At 30.3% G+C, this 15555-nt stretch overlaps 3 protein-coding genes across 4 annotated transcripts; 1 reads left to right on the forward strand and 2 right to left on the reverse strand.

Moving 5' to 3' along the window:
- Window positions 1-261: 261 nt before the first annotated feature.
- On the reverse strand, window positions 262-1875 carry LOC120206755 (flavonol 7-O-rhamnosyltransferase-like). The gene has a single exon (XM_039206344.1). The coding sequence runs from the start codon at window positions 1844-1846 to the stop codon at window positions 449-451; it is 1398 nt and encodes a 465-aa protein (XP_039062275.1). The 5' UTR covers window positions 1847-1875; the 3' UTR covers window positions 262-448.
- Window positions 1876-9985: 8110 nt separating this feature from the next.
- LOC120206758 (defensin-like protein 1) lies at window positions 9986-10379 on the reverse strand. 2 transcript variants are annotated; one of them, XM_039206347.1, is made up of 2 exons: window positions 10294-10379; window positions 9986-10201 (listed from the first exon to the last, which is right to left on the reverse strand). In XM_039206347.1, the coding sequence occupies exons 1-2, from the start codon at window positions 10346-10348 to the stop codon at window positions 10029-10031; spliced, it is 228 nt and encodes a 75-aa protein (XP_039062278.1). In that variant the 5' UTR covers window positions 10349-10379; the 3' UTR covers window positions 9986-10028. The 2 variants fall into 2 exon arrangements, with proteins under 2 accessions (XP_039062278.1, XP_039062279.1); XM_039206348.1 differs by having other exon boundaries at window positions 9986-10190; window positions 10295-10354.
- A 3117-nt stretch (window positions 10380-13496) lies between these two features.
- On the forward strand, window positions 13497-15362 carry LOC120206613 (fructokinase-2). The gene is given in 4 exon segments (XM_039206211.1): window positions 13497-13550; window positions 14628-14915; window positions 14998-15114; window positions 15197-15362. Coding segments are annotated over 4 exon segments (588 nt in total). The 3' UTR covers window positions 15326-15362.
- The last annotated feature ends 193 nt before the right edge of the window (window positions 15363-15555 follow it).

Consider the following 15555-nt stretch of genomic DNA (forward strand, 5'->3'; position numbering starts at 1 on the left):
TTTCATTAAACCTTTTTATATTTTCAATTTTGTAAATATATATATATATATATATATATATATATATTATTAATTTAAATTTTTTAAAAAAAATATATAAATATTTTTCAACTTGTTAAAAAATAAATATATAATAAGGATAATTTGGTCAAATATACATTCTAATAATCTTTTATTCCTTTAACCAAACACGGTAATATTACATTACTGCTAAACCAACCAAACACAAAATAAAACATTTCCAGAAATCATATTCCCCGGTAATCTTACATTCATTCTCAAAATACAACAAAATAACATTCTCAGAAATCATATTCTCTAGTAATCTTACGTTCTTTCTCATAATCTTACATTCCGTAAACCAAACGAATCCAAGTTTACAAGAAGCAGAGGAATAATGTGGCTCTGTGAATGACAACCACTAGGCAACAATAACGGCCGCCATATATTACATAGACGATCTTAGTATATTCATCTTGTCAGTTTTACCGCAATCAATTCCAAACCCAGAAAATTGTTCCACTAGTTCATCAAGAGCCTGGTAAGAACTTCCACCTTCTTTAATGGCGGCCAATGCTGTTTTCTGCAACTCCATGGCTCGAACTCTTTGCGTTTGCTTCACGGTCGTCGATTTCACAAGGATCCTAGCCAGTTCAGTCGCATCGGGCACAGTTCTCAACCCCTTGCAGACTCTGATTGCCGCCCCAACTTCGTCGGCCAACAGGCTCGTGATCTGAAAATGGTCGGCTTGCATCGGCCAAGCGAGCAACAACACGCCGGCAACAATGGCTTCCAACGCCGAGTTCCACCCGCAGTGAGTCAAGTAAGAACCGACGGCTCGGTGCTTGAGAATCGTCACTTGGGGTACCCAACCTTTGATCACTAGGCCTTTTCCCTTGACTCGATCTTCGAACCCTTGAGGGATCATGCTTTGATCATCGTCACCGTCTTCGGCTCGCTTCATCGGCTCTTTCACGGACCAAATGAAACGAACGCCGCTCTCTTCCAGCGCCGCCGCCACCGCTTTCATCTGATGTTTCGTTAAAGTAATCTGTGTCCCGAATCCGATGAAGACAACCGAATCATCAACTTCACAAGAATCAAGCCAAGCAAGAACTTCATTCGGCCGTGTTGAAGTTGACGTAATCGCACCTCTCTCATTCACCGGCGGCAGAGGTCCGACACCCCAAACACGGCCGTGTCTAACGAACTTCTTCTCGACTAAACCCATTTTTTGCCCTTCCAAGTCTTTAAATGAGTTGAAAACAAACCCCTTGCTTTCCATGCTCGCCCCGAAAGCTTCCCTATAAAAGGGTAACAAGAAACTGGGTTTTCCAAGCCAGAAATAAACCGCAGCAACATTGAACGGAACGAAGCAGATATTCGGGATATCGAGATCCATAGCGAGATTAACAGTCCAAGGAGCGAGCAATATGTCGGAAAAAATGGCAACCGGAGGAGATTTTCCCGATCTTTTTGCTCGGAACCATTGGTGTAAGGGTTGCTGTAATTTTCCCAACGCCTCGACTATGTGAGGAAGAAACGAGATCGGAAGATCCTGCATTTGCTCGACATCACGAGGAAGTGAAGGGTGAGAGGGGAAAGGGAAGACCAGAGGTTGAACGTTAGGAGAGTGTAGAAGAAGAAGAGGGTTCAGATAGCAAAGGTTCTTTGGTGTGACCATGATTGTCACTTTTAAGCCACGAAGAAGAAGCTGATGGGTTAAGTCCATGAGAGGAAGTATGTGGCCACATGCTGGGAATGGGATGACGCAGATGTGTACGCCGCCGCCACCGGCGGCGCAGGTTGAACCTTTGCCGGAATATTTCACGCCATTGACCTCCATGTTTGCTAATTCTATGATTGGTTCGTTGTTGTATTTTTACCTTTCTTATATAGAGAATTGGATTTAATAGTGACAAAATCTTTTCATTATTTTGAATTTGTTCTTGGATATATATGATCCTAAATATTTTAAGTTCGAACAAATGTATTTATTAGGTAGATTAAGAAAATTCAAAATAAATATTATTTTTTAATTATATCGTATTATTTTAATTAAATTTAAAAGAAACATTATCCAGGTTTGTGATTTAATTCGATCCGATTTAATCAAGATAAAATTTTATAAACAGAGGGACAATCAAAAAATAATAAAAATATACAAATAGCATATTTAAAAAATAACAAGTTCAGATATTAAATAATATAGAGCCTCTTCCTCTATGGTATTAAGCCTTACTATTTTGTATGCTTGTAAAATAAAAATATTGATTGAGAAAATAGAAGTTGAATAAGCCTGATAAATGGATTTCAAAATATTATATTTAATTAATAAAATTGATATAAAAATTTAAACTATACATCAACTAATTGTTTACATTATCTTGAAAACGCTATGTTACAAAGCTAATGACAATGATTAGGTACACCTACTATTAATTTATTGCTAGTGTTTTATATATTTTTATTCCAAACAACAAATTAGTAATATAATATATGTTAAAATTCATTCAAAAATAAGAAATTTGAGGATTTACTGACCACATTTGTAAAATTAAAATTTGAATATATGATATCAATTTAATATAGTTTTAGAGGTTGTGTGTTGGAATAAACTTAAGGTGCGTTTGGTTCACGGAATGTAAGATTACCAGTGGGAATAAAAGATTATCAGGGAATAGGATTACTAGGAATGTTGTATTTTGTGTTTGGTTGGTTAAGCAGGAATGTAAGATTACCGTGTTTGATTAAAAGAATAAAAGATTATTAGAATGTATATTTGACCAAATTGTCCTTATTATATATTTGTATAATATTACAAATTGTAAAATGTTTATATATTTTCTTTAAAAAATTTAATTCATAATATTTATATAATTTTTTTTACAAAATTAAAAATATAAAAATGTTTAATGAAAGGGTAAAAAAAATTTAACCCCTGAACTTCATATAAAATTTTAATTATAGACTTTTTTTTTGTGAATCTAAAATAATTTAAGGATAAATTTGCAATTTAAAATTCGTAGAATTTTTATTAGAAGAATGATATTTTTGAAAAAAAAAATAAAAATTTAAGGGCATTTTAGTCCAAAATGTCGGTAATGTTACAATACCTAAGGGAATGGAGGTAATGACATTCCCGGTAATATATCCCAAAAAATCTACTATTGGTAATAAAATATTACTGGGAATGAGATTCCCGGCCAACCAAACATGGGAATGAGATCCCACAATCCTTGAACCAAACACCCCCTAAGGATAATTGTTTTAGAGTTAAAGATTTGAAATGATTATAAGACCAATTCCAGTGCATCTCCAAAGTAGAGAAAATTTTCACTTTGGAGATGAATTTTAACTCTAGCTCATCTCTAGAGTAGAGTCTGGAATGTGGAGATGCTACAGTGATACTCTACATCTGGCGCAGTACTGTAGTTGTGCTACATAATATATATATTTTTGTTATTTTTATGATTCTTTATTTTTGTTATTTTTGTTATTTTCTTTTTCTTTTTTTGTTACATTATTTTCTTTTATTCTATTTTTTATGTTTTTATTGTAATTTTCACACAATAAAATAAAAATTAAACATAATATAATAAATTCAAGTAGATTAAATTGCAAGATAGAAAAAATACATTGAAATTAGATAAATAAACATACTAATAGTTAAATATTGTGAATACAGTAAAGTTAGTGGTAATGTAGAGATATTGCTGGAGATAAATTACTATTTCATCTTTAAAGTAGAGATAAAGATGTAGTAGAGTAGAGATGAGGGTTGTAAATGACCTAATAATTAAAAGAGAAAATCGCCTCAGTGACCAAAAAAAAGTTATAATATACGATTTTAACCAACATTTTTTGGATTTGCGAAAATGACCAACAAAATCGCAACGCGAAATAAAAATCGCAACGCGATTTAGAAAATCGCAACGTTGAAAAGAAAATCGCAACGGTCAAAAGAAAATCGCAACGCGATATTCCAAGAATCGCAATGCGATTAAGAGAATCGCAACGCGATCTTCCAAGAATCGCAATGCGATTCAGAAAATCGCAACGCGATTAAGAAAATCGCAACGCGATTCAGAAAATCGCAACGCGATTAAGAAAATCGCAACGCGATTCAGAAAATGAGTAAATTTTTTCAAAAGCTATTGTATTTGTTTCTTTCTTAAGAATTTTCTCTAAAAAGATAGTATCCGCGCGGACGTGTCGAAGACACGTATGACCACGACCACGACCACGACCACGACCACGACCACGACCACGACCACGACCACGACCACGACCCGAGACGAGACGAGACGGCGGCGGCGCGCGAGAGTCCCCCTTGTTCTCTTTCACTCAACAAGGAAATGGGAAATCCAAGCCTTAAATACACTTCCCAAGAGTGTTTCCAATACTATGTGGGATTGAGCATTACTCAACACTTCAAAGAAAATATAGCAATTTTTGTAGTATTTTCCCACTTAATCCATATCTAAAAATATTAAAACATTTTATCAAGAGAATTAAAAGAGTTGTAGATATCTACATTTCAATTCAAACTTATATATATAGTTTTAATATGATAAAATGTTTTAATATTTTTAAATATGGATTAAGCGGGAAACATGCTACAAAAATTGCTATATTTTCTTTGAAGTGTTGAGTAATGCTCAATCCCACATAGTATTGGAAACACTATTGGGAAGAGTATTTAAGGCTTGGATTTCCCATTTCCTTGTTGAGTGAAAGAGAACAAGGGGGACTCTTCGACACGTCCGCGCGGATACTATCTTTTTAGAGAAAATTCTTAAGAAAGAAACAAATACAATAGCTTTTGAAAGAATTTACTCATTTTCTTAATCGCGTTGCGATTTTCTTAATCGCGTTGCGATTCTTGGAATCGCGTTGCGATTCTTGGAATCGCGTTGCGATTTTCTTAATCGCGTTGCGATTCTTGGAATCGCGTTGCGATTTTCTGAATCGCATTGCGATTCTTGGAAGATCGCGTTGCGATTCTCTTAATCGCATTGCGATTCTTGGAATATCGCGTTGCGATTTTCTTTTGACCGTTGCGATTTTCTTTTCAACGTTGCGATTTTCTAAATCACGTTGCGATTTTCTAAATCGCGTTGCGATTTTTATTTCGCGTTGCGATTTTGTTGGTCATTTTCGCAAATCCAAAAAAAGTTGGTTAAAATCGTATATTATAACTTTTTTTTGGTCACTGAGGCGATTTTCTCTAATTAAAATATAAATACGTCTTAAAATGAAATTATGTACTAATTAAAAAAATTAAATTAATTAATTTTTTAACAATGAAATTAACTAATTAAATATGCACTTCTCAAATGTCAATCATGGAGTCACGAGAAGTTAAGAGAGAGAGAAACTACAAATACAAAATAATAAAATATTTAACTATAAATTATAGGTAATTATTCCATGTATTCGGTGGAATTTTCTATTTTTTAATAAATTAAATTTTAATGTTATGGGTGAATTTAACATTTAGTATCTAAACTATTATTTTTGTTCTGTTTTAGTACTCAAACTTTATTCTTTTTCAAAAGCATGCCTACCATTTAGTTTAAGTTTTAATTTGGTACTCACTGTTAACGTTACATCTTTTAATTTTTATCAATGCTGATGTGCATTATTTTATTGTAATATATTAATGTGACCGTTAAATTTTTAATGGCTCGATACCAAACTAAAACCTAAACTAAAAAGTGGGTATGATTTTGAAAAAAAATAAAGTTTAGATACTAAAATGAAATAAAAATAATAACTTAAATACTAAATGTTTAGTTTACTCTAATGTTAGTATATGTTTTATTTTAATATTCTAAACATTAAATTTTTTGATATTTATGTCTTATATTCTAAATATAATATTTACAGCATTAAAACCGCTTATTAAAAAAGTCCCACTTCGAGTACATAAAATATTTTTCAAAAGTTATTTTATGAATTTGGTAAAATAATATTTTATGTACTAGCCAAGCGACTTCGATGAAATTGTTATTATTCCTTGAGGTCTCGGGAGCATCAGAAATCTCAGTGGCATAAACGTTCAATGTCAAATGATAGTATTAAAAGTAGTTACAGAGTTGAAATGACTATCCAACTCAGTTGGTAGAGCGCAATGTTCTTAACCTTGTGATCGTGAGATCGAGTCCTACGGAGAGCAATTCATAATTCGGAGGTCTCTCACGGAAGCTGCTCTCAACCTGGCGTTGGGGTCAGACTAATATCATACATCCTCCTTATTCCATTATATATGGAAATAAGGGTCAGCTAATTTAATTTAAAAGTAGTTACAGAGTTGGTTTTTAAGTTTGTTGTACAAAAGTTAAGTAGTTAGTTTATTTATTTAGAGATTCAATAAATAAGTGTTATCAGTATATGTAATGTACATATTCAGATGAAATAAAATTGAATTATTTTTTAACAGATGGAGAGTTATCTATGAACAGATATTGACTTGTTCTTATCTCAGATTAATAAAAAAAATATTTTATTTTATAATCAAAGTGTTTGAGACTAGGGGTGTAAATGAGCCGAGTCGAGTTCGAGTATTACTGAGCTCGACTCGACTCAAAAACTCTGAAATGGAGCTCGACTCGACTCGAAAACTCACGAGCTTAAAATTTTCAAGTTCGACTCGAACTCGAAATCCTAAACTGAAGCTCGTGAGCAGCTCGAAAAGGCTTGAAATGAAAAAAAAAATCTTAAACTTAACTCGATTGAAGCCTCAAACTCAAACTCGAACATGAACCTTAAATACATGAAATCTTACTATATTTTTTTTAAAAAAAAATCAATACATAAATATTAATATTATTATTAATTTATTTTTTTAAATAAAATCTTAATATAGTATATTTTCGAGCTGCTCACGAGCTTTTCGAGTCGAATATCGAGTAGCTTGTTTTAGCTCGTTAAGAACTCGAGTCGAGCTCGAGTCGAGTCCATTCGATCCGAGTATTTATCGAGCCTTGGTCGAGTCGATCTCGAATAACTCACGATCTATCTTGTCTCATTTACAGCCCTATTTGAGACTTTAAATTGTTTGATTTCTTACAAACGAACTAAATTTTGAATTTTTTGTTTTATTCTTTTAAAAAATAAAAAATAAATAAATGAAGAATATGATTGAGGGTCATATGTTACACAGTCATTAATTTTTTTATAAATGACTTACTTCAATTAAGAAAGAGTTTAAAAAGTTATTTAAGTAACTATTTTATATTAAAATCTCTAAATTTATATATAATATTAAAGGTAAAGTGATGAATTATTATCTGTATATAGGCCTTTCCATTCACCCTTCTTGCATTTTATAACTATCGAAGACTTAGATATGTCTAAGGAAAGATAATATAATATAAGACTAAAAAAAATATTATCGAAAATATTAATATTTTTTTTAATATTTTTGGTAGAGTAATATTTAAAATGTTATTTTTTTTACCAAAAATATTAATATCGGGTGCTACCTAAATTGTTATTTTTCTACTGGAAGTGTTAATATCGGAAATATTCAGTTTAGGTAACGAAATTAACATTTTCGATAAAAAAATAACATTTTAGGTAGCGTTCTACCGAAAATATTAACATTTCCGGTAACACATTTCTTTAGCCTTATATTAGAATGTCGTACAACATAACTACTCCAAAAATATCTTTGAATATTCAACACTTAAAACTTTAAAAGACATAAAAAGTACAACTCACACGTGTAGTCTTTATAAAATTTTAAAAATTTATATTTTTTTTAAAAAATTATCTAAGGATGATATGTGTTATTTAACCTCATTTTAATGTTTATTACGATCGAGATACATAAACGTATAATGTTTAAAATATTAAACACCTAAATTAATGGGGAAAAAATTTAAATACTTAAATTAAAAAAAATATAATTTAAACACTTATTTTTATATTAAACCTTCATACTGAGCCTAATGTATTAAGCCTACAATGAATATGAAACATATCCTATCAGAAATTAATCAGTCAAAACATACGTTAAAGTTAAGAGTAAATTACAAGATTAGTAACTTTTGTTTAGGTTATGTTTACTTTTTCTCACCGAATTCAAGAAAATATAATACTTGATCATTTTTTATTTTAGTTCATTAAGATGTGATCATGTTCGATTTTATTTAATTAAGATATAATCACTTATCTTATTGATTCCTAACTGAAATTTTAACTAACATTAATGATAAAATAAAAGTGATTATGTCTTAATTAAATAAAAATAAGAACATTCAAAATATTATGATTTTTAAAATTAATAAGAAAGTGTATAAAATTAAAATAAAAGTGATTGATCTTATAGTGTATAAAACTAACGGGGTTGGTTCAAGTGGTAGGCAACTTGATATCGCTTAAGTAAAGTTTCAAGTTCGAGTATTTGTATATATAGAAAATCTCCGCTGAGAGACTCACTCACCTAAGTAGGGGTGTAAACGAGCCGAGTCGAGCTCGAGTATTGCTGAGCTTGACTCGACTCGAAAACTTTGAAATGAAGTTCGACTCGACTCGAAAACTCGCGAGCTTACAATTTTCAAGCTCGACTCGAACTCGAAATCCTAAACTGAAGCTCGTGAGCAGCTCGAAAAGGCTCGAAATGAAAAAAATTATTAAACTTAACTTGATTGAAGCCTAAAACTCAAACTCAAACATGAACCTTAAATACAAGAAATCTTACTGTATTTTTTTTTATAAAAAATCAATACATAAATATTAATATTATTAATAATTTATTTCTAAAAAAATAAAATCTTAATATATTATATATTTTCGAGCTGCTCACGAACTTTACGATTCGAATATCGAGTAGCTCGTTTCGGCTCGTTAAGAACTCGAGTCGAGCTCGAGCTCGAGTCGAGTCCGAGCTCGAGTCGAGTCCATTCAATCCGAGTATTTATCGAGCTTTGATCGAATCAATCTCGAATAGCTCGCGATCTGTCTCGTCTCATTTACAGCCCTACACTTAACTCAGATGTGCGACTGGGTCGGTCCAATGCAAAAAAAAGAGATAAAATAACCAACATTATCTCTCAACCTTTCTCCTAAACTCCCAAGTTATTTCTGGCTGAAGTCCAGAGATTTGAAGCTGCAAAACTTATATGCACCGTTCAAAAAGCAAAAGAAATTACTATTTTTTATTATATTTTAATATATAAATTAAATTTATTAAATCTCAATTTAGTATATCATCGGTAAAAAAAAATTAAACGTTATATTTTCAAATATTTTTTAATAGTAAGATAAAATTTTATTATGATTATATGTCAATATTATTATTAAATTTTTAATAACAAGATATTAAAATAAAATAAAATTAAAATTTTAAAAATATTTGATGATTATATGTCAATATCATTATTTTATTTTTAATAATGAGATATTAAAATAAAATTTAAATTAAACTTTGAAAACATATAAACTTTAGGTATTAAAATAAAAAAATTAATAGTTTAAACGTTAAATGTATAATTTAATACCATTTTCTTGCATGAAATAAAACGATAATGAAGATGAAAACGCCTAAAGATATTAGGGTAAACTTATTCAATATTAAGGGTAAATTGGTTAATTATTGTACACTGTGACGGAGTTTGAAATATAAGATTTTTTTCGATTAATTACTTATTTTATTAATAATATTTATTTTAAAATTTTTCATGTATATTTTAAAATCTGAATTTTTCGTCGTAAAATTTTATTTGTACGTACTCCTTTTAAAAATTTTATGTTGTACTTATCTTAAAAGTATTTCCAGCCGCTATTGATTAAACGTTACACAACAATGATATTAAAAACGAGAGCAGATCCATTCATGAAAGTAGCTGAAAATGCCATTTTAGTACATGGAAAACCACAAGCACAACTGAAGACATTAAAAAGGAGAAGAAAAGTAGGGATCACCCAAGAATGGAACTGATAGGGAGATCATATATGCCTTATTTAAACATTTGGCATGAAAAACCCAAAATTAAAACATCCCTTCCTTTCCATATCAGCTAGCAAAGCTTAGTGCAGAAGCACCGGCGGCGGAAGCCTCGACATTTGCCGCCGGAAAAGCCTTCGTTCCTGCAGACGAGGCCGCAGTTGTGGCTACTCGTACACGCTCCCTTGAACTTATGGCTCTGTGACTGGCAAACCCTCCTCCCCTCCGCCGGCTGCACCGCCCATTCTGCATCCACATACCCACCCATTCATACATGCATGTTATAATGTAGGAAACAAGACTCAGATGATCATGAAGAAGATGATATATATACTAACCGGAGGCTAAGACAATGAGGAGCAGAAAGAAAATCCCCAACGATCTTTTCATCATCTTAAGGTAGCTCCACCAATACTGATTAAACCTTTACGATTAAGGTCTTGTGCACCCGGTATATATAGAAAAGGCAGCAATCCAATAATTCTAGAGGGTTCATGATGGGGGTCAGCTACTCAGCTTAGAACAAAAAAATAAATTCAGAAAATAATAAATTTTTACCCCAATAATATTTATTTAAAAATTAATTACCAATATGATGATATTCATCTCAGATTATACGTGCGTAACGATAATGCGGGCACATAAAGAAAAGTCACATAAAATATGTTAAAGACACGTAATTACATATATATATATATATATATATGGATTGTCTATTCAAATTAGTTGGTAGAGCACAAGGTTCTTAACTTTGAGGTCGTAGGATCAAGTCTCACGGTGGGCAATTCATAATTTGGAGGTCTCTCACGGAAACTGATCTCAACCTGGTGTTGGGGGCAGCCTATTATCCTACCTCCCCTTATCCCATTACATATGAGAATAAGGGTCAGCTAATTATATATATATATGGTTACTCTCCCGATTTTAAGACTTTGTATTGACTAATTTAGATTGACTCGCGTCGCATACCTGATTTTGGTGAGTGAGTCTCTAGAGATTTTATGCATAACACAAAGACTTGAACTCAAGATTTTACTTAAACGATATTAAGTTACTTATCACTTGCAATCTCTGTTGATTATATATATATATATATATTAATTTCACTTTCATTCACTTAATAAAAACATATTTAATATATTATATTTAAACATTAAAAAATCTACAATGATTTATGAAATTCAAAATATTTTTTAAAATTTTATATTATATAAATACGTTAAGTGTTTAAATATATTATTTTAAATACAAATTTATTAAAAGATTAAATATAAAATTAATACATAATTATCTAGTGACGAATTTGTAAACATTTTAAGATGAATATATGTTCATAAACCTGAAATTTAATTTTTTTTAAATTATTTTTTGGATAAAATCTATATAATTTTTATTTGTGGTACAAATAATATTATTTTAATAAATAATCTGAAATAAATATCAAAATTATAATTAATTTTCTTAATAGTTTGGATGATTGTATTTTTTAGGGAAAATAACATTATTATTTTTATCATTGAGGTAACGTGATGATTTTTTTTTATTAATTTTAAATTTAATTCTAATTTTATATAAAGAGAAATGGGATAAAAGTCTAAGAAAAGAAGTCTAAAATTTATTATAAGTATGAAAGAATAGAAATAAATAATTTAATAAACTGAGTAAATATACTTACCCGCTTCGTATTAAATTCTTAAATAAACGATATTTAAGAAAAAGATGAGAAAATAAATATTGTGAGTTAATCAAGGTCAGAAGTAGACTAAAAATAAAACGAGACAGATTGTGAGTTACTCGAGATCGATTCAATCAAAATTCGGTAAATACTCGATTCGAGTAGACTCATCTCGAGTTCGACTAACGAGTCAAAACGAGTTACTTGATACTCGATCGAAAAACTTATTAGCAACTTGAAAATATAATATATTAAGATTTAAAAAAATTAAATTATTAATAATATTAATATTTATATATTGGTTTTTTTTTAAAATATAGTATACAGTTTTCGTATTATTAAGGTTTAGTTTCGAGTTTGAGTTTAAAGTTTCAATCAAATTAAGTTTAATTTTTTTTATTTCGAGCATTTTCTAATTTATTCGAACTTCAATTTATAATTTCGAATTTCGATTATATTTAAAAATTTTAAATTTATAATTTTTTTAAGTCAAATTGAATTCTATTTAAAAATTTTCAAATTAAATCGAGTTCAACCAACTCGATTTAGCTCGTCTATAATCCTACTGCAGAAGGTGTCGGGTGAGAGTCTGACAGAGAGGGAAAGGTCAAGGATGACAGACTGAAAGCAAAGCAGGAGAAATGAATGTAATCACGTGATCAGTGCAGAAAGTGGTGAACCGCCCATCTCGTCCACATAAAATCTCCTTGCTCCCGTTTCGAGAGAAATTATTTTATAGATCCGATTCATCACATTATTTATAATTATAATAATTTAATATTTTAATTTTAAATAACTGTTCACTTCTTTATTTATACGTATGAAAAAAAGTAAAAAATTACTTTAAAAAACATGAGATAAAAATACTATTAATTAAAACCACTGACGTAATAAACATATCTATCTAATAATTTTTTCGTTTCAAGATCCTCATTATGGGAAAATTATATCGTACGACGTTTTAATATACAGTTAAAGAAAGATTATATTGAATTTATTATTATTTTTTTAATATATCCGATAAAAAATTACTAGAAACATTATTATTTTTTCTTAAAATATTAATGTTTTTAATATTTCCGGTAAACTGTCCAATAATAACAAAACTGGTAGAAAAATAATAATATTTTAGGTAGTGCTTTACCAAACCTTGTAAAACGTCCAATAATAACAAAACCGGTAGAAATAATAATATTTTCGGTAAATTTTTTATAAATTTTGTTAAAAAAATAATAACAAAACCAATAACATATTTCTAACAGCGTCGTTATACTTTTCCGTCACTATGCGACACTTGTGTTTCCCATTTTGTTTTCGGTTTTTCACCATATGCACGCACGTACCATACGTGTGAAGATACAGGAATTTTGGTTTAAATTATTATAAATAATTTCTTATTTTAATTAAATATAATTTTAACATAATATAATTTAAAATTAATATTAAAATAAGAAGTTATTTAAAATAATTTAAAACTTGCATCTATTATAATAAATATACTAAATTTAATTTTTTTTAAAAATTAATATTAATTTTATACAATATATAAATATTTATTTGAATATTTTTTTATTTTAATTTGAAACGAGAAACTATTTAATTTTAATTTAATATTTTATAAGATAAATAATAATTTTGGTGTGTATTACATCAATTCTTAATCTGATTTATTGGTTAAATGTTTGAATATGTTTGTGATATGTCTTAAGTTCAAATAATTGATTCAGCTGCAACTTCGTATCAACAATCTCACCCAGAACCTCATCAGTCCGCTGTAACTCCACAAGGTCAGCCAGTTTCTTCTGTAACTCGTCTAACCTCATCTTCACAGGAATCCTCCAACAATCAAGATGCCTCAACCCGAAAATGTCAGCGTCGAGCTACACCGCTGTGAAACATCGTATCCAGCAGCAATGGACAGTGATCAGAGAAAGCATGATCAACATGATGCAAAGAATAAGACGGAATAAAGCCTTACACGAATCAGAGGCCACCCCTCTATCCAACTAAATTGATTCAAATTTTATTTATACACATCATTAAGTTTGATTATTGACTTAATAAAAATGATAATATAACACAGTATAATAATAGTTTTAGTCCCATAACTTATCCATTCTTTTAAATTAATTTTAATTCAAAATAACTTAATAAATTTTTAATGTTTAAAAATTAATCATAATAAATTCAGTTGATTTAGGGGCGATGATGAAATGGGGTTAAAGGGAACAGAATTATTAAATTAATAATAAATTAAATTAATCAGAATTTTGAACTAAAAATTTATTGAAGTATAGTAAATTTAATAGAATATATGTCTTAAGGATTAAAATTATTGTATGGGATTTAAACGGGGATCCCCATCGGATAATCGGTGAAAATCGCGGAGAATGGGTATCCCGTTTAGCATAAACGGTTATTTAAACAGGTATCGGACCGGGTATATATATTTAAATTAAATATATAAATATTATATATATATTTTAAATTAAATTAAATTTATTAATATTATATATATATAATCATTATTTTTAATATTTATCGGGTAAGGTATTGGGCCGGGTAATCGGGGTGGAAAAATGTTATTTTTTCTACTGTTTTTCTACCTGAAATTAGGTAGCAAAATTAACATTTTTGGTAGAAAAAAAAATAATGTTTTAAGTAGCGTTTTATCGAAAAAAATAATAACATTTTCAGTTTTTCTTTAACCGTATATTAGACTATCGTACAACGAAACTATCCCTTTCCTACGAGCAATTTTGGAATGTCATATCTAAACATTAAACAATTGAAACCGTTTTAAGTAACACTAATGATTTACTTTCATTTCTAAAAGAAAAATAAACAATACCACTTTAAATGAAACAACAAAGGATCAATTTATAGTAAATTTTCTGTCTAATGATCTCTAATGAAATTCCTTTGAAATAACATATATTATGACAAATTCATAACCGAATCGTTTCATGGATTTCGTCATATATCCATTCTGAATAGATAAATTTTGACAAATTCTTCCATGGAATTTTCGCCAAAGAAGCAGGTGCATTGCTCTCATATGATCCAAACCTCCGCCTGCCACTTTGGCCTTCGGCCGACGAGGCTAGGAACCAGATTTTGTCCATTTGGGATAAGGCGGATATCATCAAGGTCAGCGACGTCGAGCTCGACTTCCTCACCGGCAGCGACAAAGTCGACTACGAAACTGCAATGAAACTTTGGCGCCCAAACTTTACCCTGCTCTTGGTCACCCTTGGTGAAAGGGGTGACCGATACTAGACCGAGGTATGCTAAATTTCCGCCTCTTTTTAGTATGCTTTGTTTTCGATATGGTCCTTTAATGATCTTGTTTATAATGAAATTGTAGAAATTCCATGGGGCAGTGGATGCATTCCATGTCAATACTATCGACACAACCGGCGCCGGTGATTCCTTCGTCGGTGCTTTGCTATGCAAGATCGTCGACGACCCTACCATTCTCGAGGTTACACGCAATACGTATTCACATTTTTTAATTATTTTTTCTTAAATCTAAATTTGTTCTAAAAAAGGGTTGCTTTTGACAGGATGAATCAAGATTAAGGGAAGTATTGAGATTTGCAAATGCATGTGGAGCCATCACCACAACCAAAAAGGGAGCCATCCCTGCACTTCCAACCGAAGCCGATGCCCTTGCCTTAATCAATGCACCTTAGAGGCCTTCAAATATCTTCATTTTCTCATTGTTTTCTCTCTTTTCCCCTCTACATTACGATGAGCTTTGTATCTGTAAGCATTAGCATATGAACTCCAATGAAATGAATGATTTTCATGTCTATTGTATTCATCGAAAACGGTTTTTATTTATCGAGAAAGTTCAACAATAGTGTTCATCTTTGAATGATTGCAGTATAGAGACTTAAATTCTACTTTTCTGTCGTTTATT

This window comes from Hibiscus syriacus, unplaced genomic scaffold, assembly GCF_006381635.1.
Source record: "Hibiscus syriacus cultivar Baekdansim isolate YM2019G1 unplaced genomic scaffold, ASM638163v2 tig00013960_pilon, whole genome shotgun sequence".
Classification (NCBI taxonomy): Eukaryota; Viridiplantae; Streptophyta; class Magnoliopsida; order Malvales; family Malvaceae; genus Hibiscus; species Hibiscus syriacus.

Excerpts from the sequence above, each read along its gene's own strand:
- LOC120206758 (XM_039206347.1), bottom strand. The coding sequence starts at position 10,348 with ATGATGAAAAGATCGTTGGGGATTTTCTTTCTGCTCCTCATTGTCTTA. Across the intron at positions 10,202-10,293 it reads CCTCATTGTCTTAGCCTCCG|AATGGGCGGTGCAGCCGGCG; the intron begins GTTAGTATATAT and ends ATGTGGATGCAG.
- LOC120206755 (XM_039206344.1), bottom strand. The coding sequence starts at position 1,846 with ATGGAGGTCAATGGCGTGAAATATTCCGGCAAAGGTTCAACCTGCGCC.